The following is a 16,819-nucleotide window of genomic DNA, read 5'->3' as shown; positions in this document are numbered from 1 at the left end:
TTAGGGATATCTTCTTTCCTCATTCTAATTTGGTGGTAACCAGATCATAAATCAATCTTAGAAAGTATTTTCCTCCATGAAGTTCATCAATTAGTTCATCCACTGTAGGAATATGATAACAGTTTTTTATAGTCTTTTTGTTCAAGGCTCTATAATCTATGCACATCCTCATAGTACCATCCTCCTTTTTAACTAGTACCATGGTGGAGGCAAAAGGACTAGAGCTAGGTTGAATGTGGTCCATTTTGAGAAGTTCCTTATGATTTTTTCTATTTCTTCTTTAAATTTTTAGGGATACCTATATGCTGTAGTTGCTCAAATATTTATTGTATTAAACAAAGGAGACAAAGTCTCCTTAAATAGAAAATTACAAGATGATGTTTCTAAATGAAACAATCGTTAATAAAATGCAAAAAATAGAAACTAATTAATCTAAACAAGATGACCGTTATAGAACAGTACATTATTTTAATACCCTCCCTTGATGGTCATCGTACAAATTACCGTACAAAAGACAATCTGCAGGTCTTTTGATCACAAACGCAAAGGATGCCCCTTCTCCTCAGAACACTCTGCTGTTGATGAGACCCTGCCTAGATCTGCAGAATGTTAATGACCAAGAATACCCGAATTCGTCCAACCTGATGTTGGGAAACAAAACTATCTCTCCTTGTATTATGAGATATCAAGAACTAGTCAAATTGAAACCACGATTTTGAGGAAAAAATCGACAAACCCTCCAAAGAGCAACAAGCACTATTTTAGCAAAAAACCGCAATTTTTTTGCAGATGACTAGCAACTCCCAATCAAACTGCTAGATACCATGTTTGCAGAAGTTTGCGCCAACAACTCTAGGTGCGCTCCAAAAACAAACTGCAACAAACCACAATTTTTGTGGAAAAAGCTGTCAAACCCTGAAAATTGGATTTTACAAATCATCGTTTTTTTTGTAAAATAGGTAAAAACCCTAAAATAGGAACAACCGTCATAATTTTTGATGAAAAAATTATAAACCCTTATAGATTATTTTTTTGAGGATAAAAAATTAGAAAAAATCCACCAATAATTTTTTTAGGAAAAAATTATAAACCCAGATAACCAAAATTCCACGTGAACTTCACGAATTACAAATGAAGCACAATTTCTCCGCGAACAAGGCTTCGGAAATGAATGAAAAATTCTTGAAGTCCTTGAATCTTGCCACCTCTTTCCAACTCCAACTGTCGCATGTGATAAATGAATTGAGTTCTCTTGTTTAAATAGAATTCCTTCATTGAGTTGCTAAGTTGGCGAAAGACCAATATTGGCAGTTGTTTTAATGTTGCGTCATACTTTCCTTTCCAACTAATCATGTAAACGGGCCTCGCCATTATTCTTGAGTTTCAAAATGGAATTTTCCATTAATTCCTTGAGTCGTGCGTCATAACTTGGAATATTCTTTCTTTTGCGTCGCCAACTCGACGTGCTTTCCATTTTGAATTTTGGAGGGCTATTTGAAAGATTTACTTGAGATTTTTACTATCCATCCACTTGGAAAGAAATCTTTGGAGAGAAAATTTCATCTAGGAAGAATTTTCTTGAGATTTTGAATTTGCCTTGTTCAAGGGAAGCTTTTTCATCAATTTTGCACATTTCCTATTTTTTAGGAACTTTTTCACAGTAGGGTTCCAAGGTCTGGGAGAGAGAATTTTTTCTCACGAATCCAAATCTATCATCATTTTGAAATTCGGATGATTTTTGATGCCCGAAAATGGATTTTTCAAAATTTATCTCGAGGGAATTGTTCTCTTTGATCAATCCTTGACTCCAATTTTCCATGCCATGGAATTCATCCTTCACCCTTGGGCGTGGAATTCAACCTATGAAGGAATTTTCACTTGCTAACTTTCCTTGACCCCTTGAAATTGGCGCCCATTCCAACCCTTGGGCACTCGAACACTGCAGTGGAGGGATTTTTCTTTTGAACACTTTTTCCATGACCCCCTTTGTCTAGCGCCCAAACTTGGGCTTGGGCGCCATTTCATCATACTGGAGGAATTTTGTGTCTTGGAAGAATTTCCATCACCTCCTCAATTTAGTGCCCATCCTAGCTCCTAGGCGTTGTTTTACCTTCATGGAGGAATTTCTCTTTGCCAAACTTTTTCCACGATACACCTCATTTATCGCTTAACACTTGACTGCGGTGCTAATTTGGCATGATGGAGGAATTCATAATGGTTGTTGATTTTCCTTGGCACCCTCCATCCAATGCCCATACTTGACCTTGGGCGCTATTTCGCCATGGTGGAGGAATTTTGAAATTTTAGACTTTTCCATGGCACCCCTTCTTCAGCGCTCATACTTGACCTTGGGCGTTATTTCCATTCTATGGAGGAATTTGACTTGCTTTCTGGTTTTCCATGGCACCTCCCATTTGGCGCGTAACTCCTTACTTGGGCGCTGAATCACTAAGGTCAAGGAAAATTGGGGGTGGAGGAATTTTCCTCAACCATCCCAATCTAGCACCCACCTTGCTTCTTGGGTGCTAAAAGCACCATGCCAAGGAAAATTTGCCATGGAGGAAAATTCCTCCATGGCCTCATTTTGGCGTCTTCCCATCCTTATAGCATGATTTCACTGGCCTAGGAATTCTTGCTCGATTTCTCGTCCAGACAACCATTTTTTGCACACTTCTAGATCAGGATGCCATTTTGGAGCAAGGTGATTTTTTTTTCACTACTACACTTAGCAGATTTTCAATGCTTTCCACTTCTGGAAGGGGAGTCCACACTTAGCCATTTTTCGATTAGTCAGCTTGCTTTTTCACAATTTCTGGATTTAGAAATGTTTAGGAATGCTCAGTATTCAGTGTCAACACCTGTGCTTGTGGTGAACTTGCCGAAAATTGACTTACTATAAATAGTAAGTACTTAAAAATGTTAGGATTAGGGCAAAATAGGATGCAGAGACACTAAAAATAGAAACTTACTAAAAATAGAAATTGCTAAAAATAGTAAGTTTGATTTTTGGCAAAATTAGACCAATCCGGGAAGTAGTGAAATCCCTAAAAAATAGGAACTTTCTAAAAATAGAAAGTTTTTCAGAATTCGCTCAAATTTCAAGTCTCCCGATTCCAATGCAATGCTCAGTTTTTCCAAAACCCCAAAGGAAAGGTCTCAAATCCAAGTCTGAAAGGCAAAACCCTAAAACAGACAAAACAGGTTCCAGACTTGGCCAAATTTGCTCAAACGAGCTGCAGACTTGATCACATTGACCCCAAACACTTGCAAATCGAGGAGATTGACGAGATTGTCATGAAAAAACCCAACAAACCAAAACCAAAAGACCGAGAGGGCCTAAAAAGTAGGGGTCCCCATTTGGAATGGGGTGATGTGTGATTAGGTCACAGCACACCCAAGAACATAAATCCCATGACTCAAATAGATAGCTTTTCTTAGGAAAAAGGCCACGCACAATAAAGAGTATCCACATTGATGCAAAAGGTGAAGTGGCCAAGTACTGAAAACCTGCATGCCAAAGATTAATATTTGCCTCCTCTTTTTAGTTAAAAACTTAAATCGACTCATAATAATATAAATAATGATATTCATCATTATTTCATAAGCTCATAATTAATTGAAGGTGCTCTCATATCTTCAAAACTTAATGAATCAGCTTTATCAAATTAAATAATATATTTTCATAGAGTCCAATAAAATGCACATCCGATGAATAGCAAAATATCAATAAATCTCCACTATATGCAAATTTGTCTTAGAATGAGACTTCACAAATTTGTCAACACTATTGAAATGCATTGATGATACCTGAAATGATATTTGTAAAACTCTTTGTGAGATTCTAAATAAAACCTCCAACAAACTGATCAATGCTGAGCAATGTTGGATCCGGAAATGAATCCACTCCAAAAACAGAATTGAGTTTTTGTTCAACCCACCAAAACCCAAGGGTTTCCGTCCTAGGGCTTGTTGAATTGAAAGCTAGAGCTCTCAAGCTCTCCAAGTGAAAATAACAAAATCGAGCATATTGAAATGAGTCCCATTCTGCCTTTTTTTAACCCTCTTAAGAAGCGTTTGGAATGTTGATGTTTGTAGCTATGGTCGGATCCTTCTATGGCCGACATAGCTTATATAATTGTCTAATTGGCCTATCGGCCTTAGACAATTATAGGTCCAATTTATGAACACATATATTCACCAATGAATTAATTATATGTGAGCCGATTGCTTTTGTAATTATGATTATATCTTGTTTGGCCGACTTCATATAAGTCCGCGAGTTCATTCAGCAAGTGAATTCAATTCTTGGCAAGCGAATTCAGTTCTCAGTCAAGCAATTCATCTCTCAGCAATGCGGATTCATTCTAAAGCAGAGCGCAAGTCATATTGATATCATCCCTTGACTGATTGATGTCCCGCATCAGTTCAGACTGTGCATACAGCTGTATCATGCGAATTGATAGATTAACATAGCTTCTAAGAGAGAAGCATCTTGTAAAGACACACCTGAAATTGATCAATATAATCAGAGATTTTGTTGCTGGGTTTTTTACCTTCAAGAGGAAGGTTTTCCCAGGGTATTTTGGTGTTCTTGTTCATTGTGTTAATTTTTAATTGCTATCCATCTGATCTGAAATATAACATGGTATCAGAGCCAGGTTAAGAAAAGATATAATCTAATTCATTTAAGCACTCCAGTGTGGCTTCAGTCGCTGAAGGAAAGAGACAGCCGATGGTGAAAGAACGATTTGTTTGTCCAGCAAATAGCCATTCTCATGGGCAAATGAAGAAGATTGTCCTGAAGTTGTTAAACAGTGTGTCAGCACAGAGGGTGTCGAAGCAGATTACATCAGGACAATTGATACAACTGTTGAGATAGCTGCTGACATTGTGGGAAGGACTGTTGAAGACCTGAAGGATGAAAGTGAACCATACCGTCGCATGGTAATGGAGACAATTGAAAAGGTAGTCACCAACTTGGGGGCTTCTGATATGATTGCTCGCCTAGAGGAATTGCTTATCAATGTAATCATATCGTGAAGGATGGCTAAGGAAACCTGAATAAACATTATCAGGTGATTAATATTTTGGGATACCATATTCGTTGGAAGGAGGTTATAATTGGAGAGTCGTAATAATTCTTGCTGAGGTATTTATACCTTTGGAAGACTATTGGCGATCAGTCATGTATTAGTAATTTGGAATGCTGAGGCATGGGCTTGACCAAATATATTCACCGTACCATTGCTGGTTGGTGTAAAGCTTAAAAGCCATTGTGGAGTTGAGAGTGGAGCGATTCAGACTTTCTGTAATTTTTATTGGTCACCTAGTTAAGGAGCAGCCGCTGGAAGCTTGGAGTCATAAGTCTTACGGTGGAATGTGGATAGTTACACTCATAGAATTCTGGTGCAACTAATTTTTGATTTAATACACATGAATTCGACATTAATGACTGCAAATTGAAAGGTTGATTCTCCAAAGTTGTGGAAGAAGGTAGTTGGCTGGAAGTTCATCAATAAACCTTTGGCACGTATTGGAACATGAGACTGAACTTGAATAGCTACTTAATACCTTTATCAAGTGCCCAAAGTTGAAGACCTGTGATAGCAGAAAACATGGCATTATGAAGGAATACCTATGATAGTACTGTCACGCTTAAAGGCCTCTCATTGACAAAAGGATTTTGCATTGACCGAGTTTGATGTTATCAGAGAATCTACATACCAATCTTCAGAGGCAGAAATTGTGTTGCTGTCCCTGAAAGGAAATAATGTTACAGATATAAAGACTGTCAATTTCCTGAATAAACAGTTCAGAAAACCTCTGTAACTTCTGCAATAACCTGAGTACATCCTTGGAGCGGATTTCCATTGCGTTTTCAGGAAAAGTAAAGTGGATCCAACAGAATCAATAAAGAGATAAGTATTTCATGGTTGAATAATATTCATGAATTTCATATGTAGTTATTAATTCATGCAATTACATTGGATTAGAGAATCATGTATGCTTCTAGCATTGGTATTTCTCTTTGAGATAGTTTAGCTCTATGAACTATTTGTAGTCTTTTTGCTAAAGTGTTTCCAGGACGAATCAAGGAACAAAAGAATGATGAGAGATCACATTCAAGGAAAGAAGCACTTGTTGCATCCTGTGAGGATGTCACGCAGACTGAAGAATGGAGACACAACTTGGTGACACATAACTGGAGACATCTCTCAAGGAGGAAGAACCTATTCAGGTTGTCACCGTGATCAGTTTCTTCGTAGAGGAGAATTTAACATTCAGAGGGAGTCTGACAAGCCATCAAAGGCAACCTTGGACAAGGAGGTCAGAAGGTTGGAGCTTTAGAGGGAGCCACATCGTCATGAAGATCTGTCTGGGGTCTGCATTGATCTCTTGGTGTAGCAGGAAGTAGTCTTCAGTGGCACTAAGCACCGCAGAGGCAGAGTACATTGCAGCATGTGTGGCAGCTCATGAAGCAGTATGGCTTCGAAAGCTCCTTGCAGGATTGTTTGGACAATCATTGGAGCCAACAATTATTCATTGTGATAACCAAAGTTGTGTGAAGCTTTTTGTCAATCCTGTGTTTCATGAGAGAACAAAGCATGTGGAGATCGAATATCACTATATTAGAGATATGGTGCAAAGGAATGCGATTCAGTTGAGGTACATCAGCAAGCGTTTATTAATGATTAATAAGCTTTGGCCAAAGCACTTTTTTGAGTTGACTATCAACAAGTAAGTTTGAAGTGCAAACTTTCCCTTCTTTGTTGCTCCATATATGAATTATATTTGACACCGACTAAAATCCGAACATATAAAGTTTACAAATACATACCGAAGCATACAAGAGCATACAAATGTATACAAAAGCATATTAAAGCATACAATAACATACAATCTATGCATTTTTACTTGATAATATTTTAATGATTTATTCACCATTTCAATCACTTTTATTCTAAAAAGATTACATAGTGTCCATTTCACGATTCATTTATAATTGATAACATGCAATGGGATTGACTAGCTAACATCATACTATTGCATTTAATAATGTACAAATATCTTTGATGACCATTATGATAGGATTTACCCCTACCTTTCCATACTTAAGGTACCCAAATTCCTTATTGATTTGAAGGTTTACATGCTATTCTTAACTCCGGTTATACCTTTAATTAAGGATTTTTAGAGTTGTAAAACTATTGTTAACTTCATTATAATTCAATGTCCATTATGGACAAAGGAATTTACTCAACATGCTGATAAATCACCACCTCCTTGATTTATTTCATAACAAGAATTTGGAAAGGTATTTTCCCTTTTACTATTGCTCTATAGTAGTATCATAATGGTAAACCATTCTATAGCTTTATTTAGAGCTAATATTGTGGTAAGCCATTCTATAACTGGTAGATAGTCACGGATGAAGGGAAGGATGTATACTTTAAATGAAACCTCTGCCGAAGAAAACTCTTGTGTAAGGTAACTTCTTTGCCATCTTTATACTTGCCTATCGTTACTATTATATGGATTACCTGAGGGTCATATTTTAAACAATTAGCTATAAATTCTCTTCCCTTTTAGCAATCTCTTACTCTAGAACAGAGCCTTTTGGTAGTTTAGCTCGTCCATGGGAGAATAGCTTGTATGCAATTGCGGCATCATAGCGGAGATCATGCTTTATAAAGTTTCTATACTACATTCAAACCTTTATTGAATTAAGGATTATGTGCTAGGTGTGTGGTCTGTTTGGTCTTTCTTAGAGACAACATCACCATATTAATTATATATCTTGCTTCATACAATCAATTTTCTTTTCATTGATACAATATAAGTGCCCAATGATAAGGATGGGAAGCTAATCAGTCTTCACCTTCTAGCATCTATTATTTTCTTAGTTAATAGTGCATCTAAGTCGTATCAACCTAAATGCCTATTCTTTAAGCATGCAAATTGCCTTATATGCTTATCTCACATTGGGTTATGCCATAGTTTAAAAACTCGTGGACTCGCCATGGACTCGCGAGTCCGTGGGAGCCACGAGTCGACTCGCCAAGGACTCGCGAGGCGAGTCCTAGCGAGTCCATTTGAAAGACTCGCGAGTCTTTTGCACGGACTTGCGAGTCTTTCAGATGGACTCACGTGACCCATAAAAACCATCAGGCAAGCTTTAAAAATGAGTTTTTTTTCGTTTTTTTTGCCTTCATTTGGCGTAACTCCCCCCTTTTTGACTTTTTTTGGGGTCAAGGGATAACCCTAATTGGACGTGGGCCAATAGAAAAATAACCGCGATGCCCCCTTGACCCCAACTTGGGGGCGCTGCCCCCAAACCCCCGTCAAAAAATATAGGGGGAAACTGCGCTGATGGAAGTAGGGAAAATTTAACCTCCGAGTCTGATTAGGCTCCATATAACAACATAATTAGCATTGAAGAAATCTTGGTATTATACATTTTAGAGGTGAAAGTTTGAAACTATCAGTATGAATGATGAAATTTCAAATATTGCGCGTTTGTTGATCACTTGCTACTGTTCTGTACATTTAATTGTTAATATATAAATATATTTTCATAGTTTGAATGCAAGCATAATGCATTATGTTTATTATGTCTTTCACATCAGTGATCTTTTATGACAAAATGGAACCCTTCATTTTCTCATCAAGAGAGGCTTTAAACCCTGCCCCACGGCATCAACCATGTTTTGCTAATAAGGAGACTTAACACATTTCACAAATAAATTTAATAAAATAACTATTGTAAAATGGAGAGTTTAAATTTGAAGTCAAGATACATTCTAAGTATAAAAATTCAAGAGACAAAGAATCAAGCTATAAATTTTAAAACAAATGAAAAAAAAGAATTACCTGGCTGAATGGAATGTGATGGTGCAATAGAACCAAAGAAATGGGACTCGGACTCGGACTTGGGACTCGGCGTCAGACTCGGCTCCAAATTCGGCTGGACTCGGGAAAGTGAAAAACTCAAGAAATTTAGAGATTTTCAAAGATTTAAAACTTGTTTCAGGCACCCTTTATTGAATACACCTTAAAGACACAATAACATCATCAAACTCGGCTCATTTGATTACATACACAAGTATACATCAATCACATAAGCATAAACGCAAATTGTAGTTGAAGGAAATAACAAACATAGATATATAAATATTGTCAAATGTATACAATATTACAAAACTCATGGAATAAAAAATCCATGTCATCATATGATCATCATCAAATGTTTCATACAAATACCAAAGGTAAATACAACTACAAGCCTATGGCTCAGAGGAGCCTGCACCCTCCGGCCCTGGCCCCCTGCGAAGGCGTCTAAGGTAGGTCCTGGATGATTCGACATCCATAGCCGCTCCTTGTGACACCATGCCATGCTCACCAACATCAAGAACATCCGTGTCACTATCTGCCTCTGAATCTCCTATCTGTGCTCATGCTCTCCGCTCCTCCTCTGCCATGGCTACAGCCTCAGCCTCTATATGTACCTGGTCGATCCAATCAGTGTCAGACTCGGAGCTTAAATTTTCCCTACTTCTATCGACGTAGTTTCCCCCCATATTTTTCGACGGGGGTTTGGGGGCATCGCCCCTTGCGGGGTCAAGGGGCAACGCCCCTTGCGCGTTCCCTGTTGCGATACAGGGCGGGGTCGAGGGGCAGCTCCCTGCGAGGCCAAAAAAACTTATTATTTAATAAAGGTGTCAGATGTCATTTTTCTATTGGCTGACATGTTGTAACCCTAATTTTTCTCATTCTCAGGCGAAGGTTGTAGTGAACAAAGACGATACCATTCATTTAAAAAAAACTTTTTAAAATGTATTTTTTTTTGTCATTTTAGTAACCCAGCCAGTAGCCGAGTTTGAGGCTTGGGACTCGCCGAGTTTGGCGAGTTTGAGCCAAACTCGCCAACTCGGCGAGTTTGCTCGCCAGACTCGGACGAGTCTGAGTCCGAGTCCGAGCCCCAGAGACTCGGCGAGCATGACTCGGACTCGGACTCGCTGAGTTTAGGCGAGTCCGGGCGAGTCCCGTTTCTTTGAATAGAACCGAAAGTCTCCAATTACATGTTTAGCTGCATCATGTTTGTCTTTGTTTCAACCCGTGTTTTTAAGTGATGATAGGGAACTTGTAGAAGTGCATGACAAACTATATGAATTTAACCTAGATGCACGAACTCTAGGACCAATGCTAACACAATCATTGCCACTGCCACTGCCGCTACCACTAGCATTAGCACCAACACTAGCACTACCAACACCTGAAGATGGATGAAATGGAGGAATGGAAGAAGACTTTCCACTTCAACCAATGGTTGCGATCTCCTCTCTTTGCCTCTTATTTAATTTTTCTTTTTGCTCAAAGGTTTCTATTTGTACTTGCATTACACGCATAACCTCAAGAGGCACAAATGTGCATGGATTAGCATCATGGATTGGTATATTTGCAAGATGGTATTTTAATCTATTAAATATCTCCCCCATGAAAAGTTGTTTTTCAATGAAAACAAGTTACTTCTCCTTTCTTTTGCCTAGGGGTAATATTAGTATGTTTCAACAAGGATCCCTTCTAACTAGGGTTTGAGACATTGTGATAAAGGCAATTTATAAATCTCAAGAATGCTGCAATGGCATACAAATAGAAAAAATTTAGAGTTATGATTTAAAATTAAACTAATATAAATAAAGAATGTAGGGTTTTCTATTGTAAAACTAGGTTTTGTTTACAAAAATACCTAGGGTTTGTTCAACAAAAAAATTAAGCACACCTAGGGTTTGTTAAATTTGCTTTTTGGTCCACTAAAACAATATAGAAAAAAGGAAGAAATGTTAAAGGAAAATGATTTTTTTTAATAAAAAAACAATAAACACTTTCAACATACAAACTTACCTTTTAAATCTTGCTTGAAATCAATAGTGAGCTCTTCCCAATCCTTTATAGACGCATCTAGATGCACCAAAAGTAGCTAGACCTACCCAAATGTGATTCAATTATCAATTTTTGCTCAATCTTCTGGTGGGTGTCCCTACAATGCAATCCAGTTTCGGCTGGTTTCCTACAATGCAATCCAGTTTTGGCTTAAAAATGAAATGAAGTTACTTTTAGGGTGGAGGAGGCAATTATAAGGCAAGAAAAAACTTTAGGTGCTGATTTTTATGTTTTTTTGGTTCTTTTTCATGCCTAGCTGTGTGATCAAATCTTAGGCTTGAGACTTGCCTAGACTTAGCAAGTTTGGCGAGTCCACCGGACTTGGTGAGGGTGGCTCGCTTAAGGACTCACCAAGTCTAGGTGAGTCCCAACAACTCTGGGAACTATGGTTTATTCTATCTTTCATAACAATAAAATAGTTAATATTCATGGTTAGACTCAAGAACTTCATCAACCAATCATCATATTGCTCTTCATTAAGGGCATTCAAATAAGTAGTTAGCTTGTTAGAAATGGATGTATAAGAATAGGGATATCATAGTTAGTTGTGTGTTTAGTTTTTTAAGTCTTTGTGTTTTTCATTGTTTTTATTATGATCGTCGTTGGACAGTTGCATATGGCTCTAGGACCATGAATTGTGTTGCAGTACATCATTGCTGTACCATAGGCATACCTAAGAAAAGTTGCCGGTACATACTTGGAACAGTACAATAGCGAAACCTTATTGCTATGGGTACTGGATCTCCAGGATAGTACCTGGTAACATAGGCTATATTAGAATTCAAGGTCAATATCTATCTATAAATATCAGAAGGTATCTTTGAATGGATGCAATTGATGAAGATAATCATTTGAAAATGAACTACATGCTTAGTATTAACATCCTTGTTTTGTATACTAAATACCTATATGCTTCCTATAAAAACTTTAATATCTCAATACCCAAACATTCTTTGTTGGTAGTGTTATGACCCATGGGAGACCAGTATTATAGATCTAGTACTGTGAGGTTCTGTAAAATGCCTTGACATGTCTGTTCTAGTCATTCGCTTCCACCCAAATAACTCCCCTGTTAAGAACTAATTTTTTACAGCTGTTTGTCATCTCTAAGTCTAAGAAATTAAGCTTTTAACCTCGTGGTTCGCATTGCGTCCATTTTCAAGCATGATTGAATCTTTGCTCTGAGGTATGTTAGTCATTATCATATCTCGGAATATCAGATATGAATGGCTACTATGAATCAAAAATTGCTAACAGCAATTCTAATGGAAGTCCAAAACCAGGAATGGCAACTAACTCTGAGATGTTTCCACTAGGTCGAAAACAGAAATGGTGACCTTGTGAAGTGTCAAACCATAGAACTCTTGTGGTGTTATGATAGATACATTTTGGTGTTTTCAAGAGAGGTACACTAATAGATATTGTGTGGAACAAGAATTACATGAAGATAAATGTCTTAGAGATCTCAGAACAGATTTCGGCATTGTTTTCTATTCCATGGTCTTTCCAGGTGCGGGAGGATACCTTTATTTCAAATCACAACCGTTCGATGAAAAAAATTGACTTGTGGAGATCAAAGTGAGAGCAACAATAGATCCTGCTCCTATCATTTTCTCACAGATATGATGGGTGTTGTGTACTTGATTTTGAAGTTATATTTCAGCATGTAGCTCATTGGCATGCAAGGAGTTGCGGGTTGTTTCAAACATATGTGTTGTGACTGTTGTGGAGCAATATTTGAATTACAATGATATATTGTGTATGTTTGTTGTTGAGATAAGAATTAAGATCCATTGCAAAATAAAATTTAATCTTTGGCAGTAATGTGTGAATGAGAAAGTTTAGGAGAAATTTAAAACTTTGGCAAAAAATATCTATGGTTTTGTGATCCTGTTGCAAAATGTTTCTATAGAGATTAACCTTGCAAGTTCACAGGATCATGAGAGAAAGGTCATCAAAGCTAGGCTTCTACCCACCAAATTTAGGATCAACTTTTGGCTGCTAATTTGGCTTTCTATTCATCTGATTAATTTTGTTTTTTGGTTGCTCTAAGCCAAATCATGTTGATATCAACAATTTATAACCCTTGATTAAGTATAATATTGTAGGATGCATAGATTACCTTTGATTCCAATTCGTACAACCTATATGCCTTATTGGTTTTATTGTACTTGAGGAAGACTGCTGTTATCATCAAATTTCTTCCGATAATCTTTCTTGTCATGCATTTAGGTAGTGCGTCTAAAGCTTTAAGGTGATCAACTATGAGTTTTCTGCCTGTTGATCTTCATCTTTAACAGCCTTTGTTTAACTTCTCTTTGTCTAGCAGTTTGAGACCTGATTCGTTCTCCCCGAAACATGAAGAATGTCTTTTGCCCTCATTATCAACTTGGCCTTCCTATATAACTTCTGTTCATTCTTGCTGCTTCATTTTGTTTAGGTATATGTGGAGTTGTTACCTGCCTCTTTATAGCATACTTCCAAAATTTTGCAAACTTTTTAGAGTCGTATGGTCCCATATTGTCTGCTCTTAGGACTTTGATTTTCTTACCATTGTCAACTCTTTGATTGTGTCAAACATTTCCGAGATGTTCTTAAGGAGATAGATGCAAGTTATCGTTGGCAAATCATCTACAAAAGTAATGCAAATCATCGATAAAAGTAATGTACTTTGCTTTCCCCTGTGAGGTAGTTGGCATAGACCAAAATTTTTTGTGTGCATAAACTCTAATTGCTATGCTTTCCATGCCTTCTTAGATGTTTCTGTGATGCTTCCCTGTGCTGCAAACTTCACAATTTTTATTTTATCTGTATCTAATTTCAGAAGACCATACACTGAATTCAATATGAACATCAATTTGAGATGGTTATTTTAAATCACCAAGGAATTCATGTCATAATTGATTCTGAGTTTCCATTGGTCAGTAGGATTTATTCTCTTGGAAGAGGCAACAACTGTTTGTAAAGTCGTTAAAAAGGCATCTTTGTGGTTCAAATAGATTATAAGAAGAGATGTAAGATTTGCCATGCCTTTTTGGTGTGATAAGGTTATGTATTTCTTTGAATATTGAGTTGAGGATGTGATTGTGCCTTATTAGTTACTGCGTAAGGACTAAGGACAATGATGAATTGTTTCATGCTGTCTTCCTAGTGCATTTCTGGGGCCTTTATTTGTATAGGCATATCGGGAGATACTAATGTGGAGCTTGGTATTTGCTAACTGTGACCTTTATGTTTGTCATATGAAGATAGTGTTTGTAATAGAACAAAGGAACCCTTCCAGATTGTGAGGAGTAATCTTGATTCTCTATGCTTGCATTAAATACTTGCTATTTTGATGACTCGTCCTTGACTTCCTTTATAGTATTTAACATGTTAAATGCACTACCCAGCACAATTGGTCAAACTCTCTTTTCTAAGTTCCTTGGAGTAGTCTTTTCAAAGATTTTTGAAAATTGTGCTTCTTAAGACTATTCCATATACAAACTGGAAAGGTAGATTCTTTAACCATTAGTAAAATATATGTACAATTTTAGCATGATTTTTTCTTCAGTTTGAACATTTGGATGGTGTTTTGTATGTTTCATGGGTTCTACATAAGTAGGTTTGTATAATATTCACATAGTTGAAATTTTTCTACCTTCACTTTCTGTGCTGTGCTATTTGACTTGCGGATTTTTCAATCTTTTAGGAAGCTGCCAAATTGCACGCATCTCTGCCCTGAGATATGCCATCCAGGTCCTTGTCCATCAGCTCAAATATGCCGAAAAAAGGTGAGGTTTTGTTGCTGAATAATCTATTTTTAAAGATTTTTTACAATCTCAATATGTTCCCTCTGATTTGGTATATTTTAGCTCTGTGATAATCTTCCCTCTGACTTGGTATATATTAGCTCTGTGATAATCTTTACATGCAAACTGTAAACATGTATAGCTTCTGGACTACTCTTTATATCTTACATGGAAAGGGTATAAACAGATACAATGGCAGAAATATAATAGAATACAGAAGTATGCACAATATGCAAATAACAGAAATGCACTGTTAGCTGATTTGAAAGTTCATAAGGAAAGGAAATGCATTGTTTGTTAACTGTCTCTATTGTTTTCAGATTTCATTCATGTTCTCATTTGCAATGACATTTTGAAACATTCAACATATAACATAGTGAAAGAGCTAGGGCATAGAATCACCATGAAACCTATTGTCACATCAAATTCATATTGCATCATATCAAAAGGGAGATTGATTACAAATATTAAAGACCTGTAGAATGCAGATTCGACTGTGATTTGAAAACAACAATACACACTGGAGGTTTGAGGTCTGATTCATGCTCCAGACAAGGGTCTATGGAGTGAATTTTGAGTAAACTCCAGTAGCATATGAACACCATTCACTTGCAGACTTATAAGAGCAGAATTTAATGACTTTAATGCCTTTGTAACTTCAAAAATACCTTCAGAAATCTCCGCTGTAGCAATTCCAGAGCAGACTTATAAGAGCAGAATTTGATGACTTTAATGCCTTCCTAACTTCAAAAATACCTTCAGAAATCTCTGCTGTATCAATTTCAGAATTTCCATACACCAAGGATGATTTATATAAGAAAATCCAGATCTGTTAGGAACCCTTAGACACCTCCAGAGTGTAATGTCCCTTTTTATTAAATGCCCTATTTTTTGCCCTAAAATCAAATTTCCAAGGAAGTAGATGATGGAATAGGGTTATGTGCCAACTTAGATCACCCAAATTGAGGTTCTGGAAACATGTTAGATAACCATTGACAACATAATTAAACAAATCTTTGTTAGAAGTAATAAGCAAACATAGATCTTGTTACTAGGGTTTAGGAACATTAACTTAATTATAAGATAGACATAACTTAATGATGGATTTCAATTATAAGGAGGCTAAGATAATGGGTATGTTAGTGTGTTTGAATGTGCCTCTACCCTAGGCCCAAGTACAGATCTCCTATCCCTCTTGGCATCATGGGACCGTTGGGTCACCATCATAAGGGGGCGTACCTAGTGAGCAATCCCATAGCCGTTCCCCTCACCATCCTACATTTATCGTACACCCAATAATTCCCCTCACCATCCTACATTTATCGTACACCCAATAATATGAATTCCTTAACTCCCATAGCCATTCATGATAGGGAAGTCAAGACGACTACAGTAGGGTCTCCTGAGAGTCTTAATGGTGGGTTACCTAGGAGAGGACCTCATCACAGTTCCCCCTCCCCGTATCTCCTTATCCCTTAACCATGGCTGATAATCATTAAATCAACATATGAGGATTTACGCATCATCGCCAAATTTAGTATAAGAAATTATATGAGCATGTAATGTCCCCACTTCGAAATAGAATTTAATAATAAATGATAATAATAAAATTAAAACATTAAAAATTAAATTAAAATATAAAATAATATAATTAAATATGACTAATTAAAAATTAATTAAGTTAATGAAAAGTCAAAAGACATGAAAGGAAAAGTTGTGACTCCCTCAATAATGAGATATAAAAAAGATAAGAGAACCTCATTTGAGAGGGAGGATAAATTGGAAATGAGAAGTGCAGATCTGATTACGAAAGGTTGTGTCCCTTTCAAAGGGTAGAAATAATGAAGAGTTGCACTCTTTCAAAGGGTGCTAATGGTGAAAGGGTATGTCTCTTGCCAAAGGGCATACATGATGAAGAGGTGTGACCTCTCCCTCATATTGAGAGATATAAAGGTAAGGAATCAAAAACATCTAGTGAGATCACCATCGATTAGAAAGGATAGCTGCGTAGGTAGAGGCAAGAGAGGAGGGGGCACGGGAGAGCATTCGGGAGCAGACTTTCGTGACCAGCAGGTAAGAGGTAAGGT

General features: G+C 37.0%; 1 protein-coding gene across 4 annotated transcripts in view; it reads left to right on the top strand.

Annotated features, from left to right (window-relative positions):
* The window catches only part of LOC131040251 (NF-X1-type zinc finger protein NFXL2), a 185,177-nt gene that overhangs the window by 57,768 nt on the left and 110,590 nt on the right, over positions 1–16,819 (top strand). For all 4 annotated transcript variants that reach the window (XR_009104801.2, XM_057973145.2, XM_057973144.2 and 1 more), the window contains one exon: positions 14,633–14,714. Coding sequence is in view for 3 of the 4 variants with exons in the window: in XM_057973145.2 (XP_057829128.1) it covers positions 14,633–14,714 (82 nt within the window). In the remaining variant the exon portion in view is untranslated. The remainder of the gene's footprint in view (positions 1–14,632; positions 14,715–16,819) is intronic.

This window comes from Cryptomeria japonica, chromosome 7, assembly GCF_030272615.1.
Source record: "Cryptomeria japonica chromosome 7, Sugi_1.0, whole genome shotgun sequence".
In the NCBI taxonomy this organism is placed as follows: Eukaryota; Viridiplantae; Streptophyta; class Pinopsida; order Cupressales; family Cupressaceae; genus Cryptomeria; species Cryptomeria japonica.
This window is presented reverse-complemented; position numbering and strand designations above follow the sequence as displayed.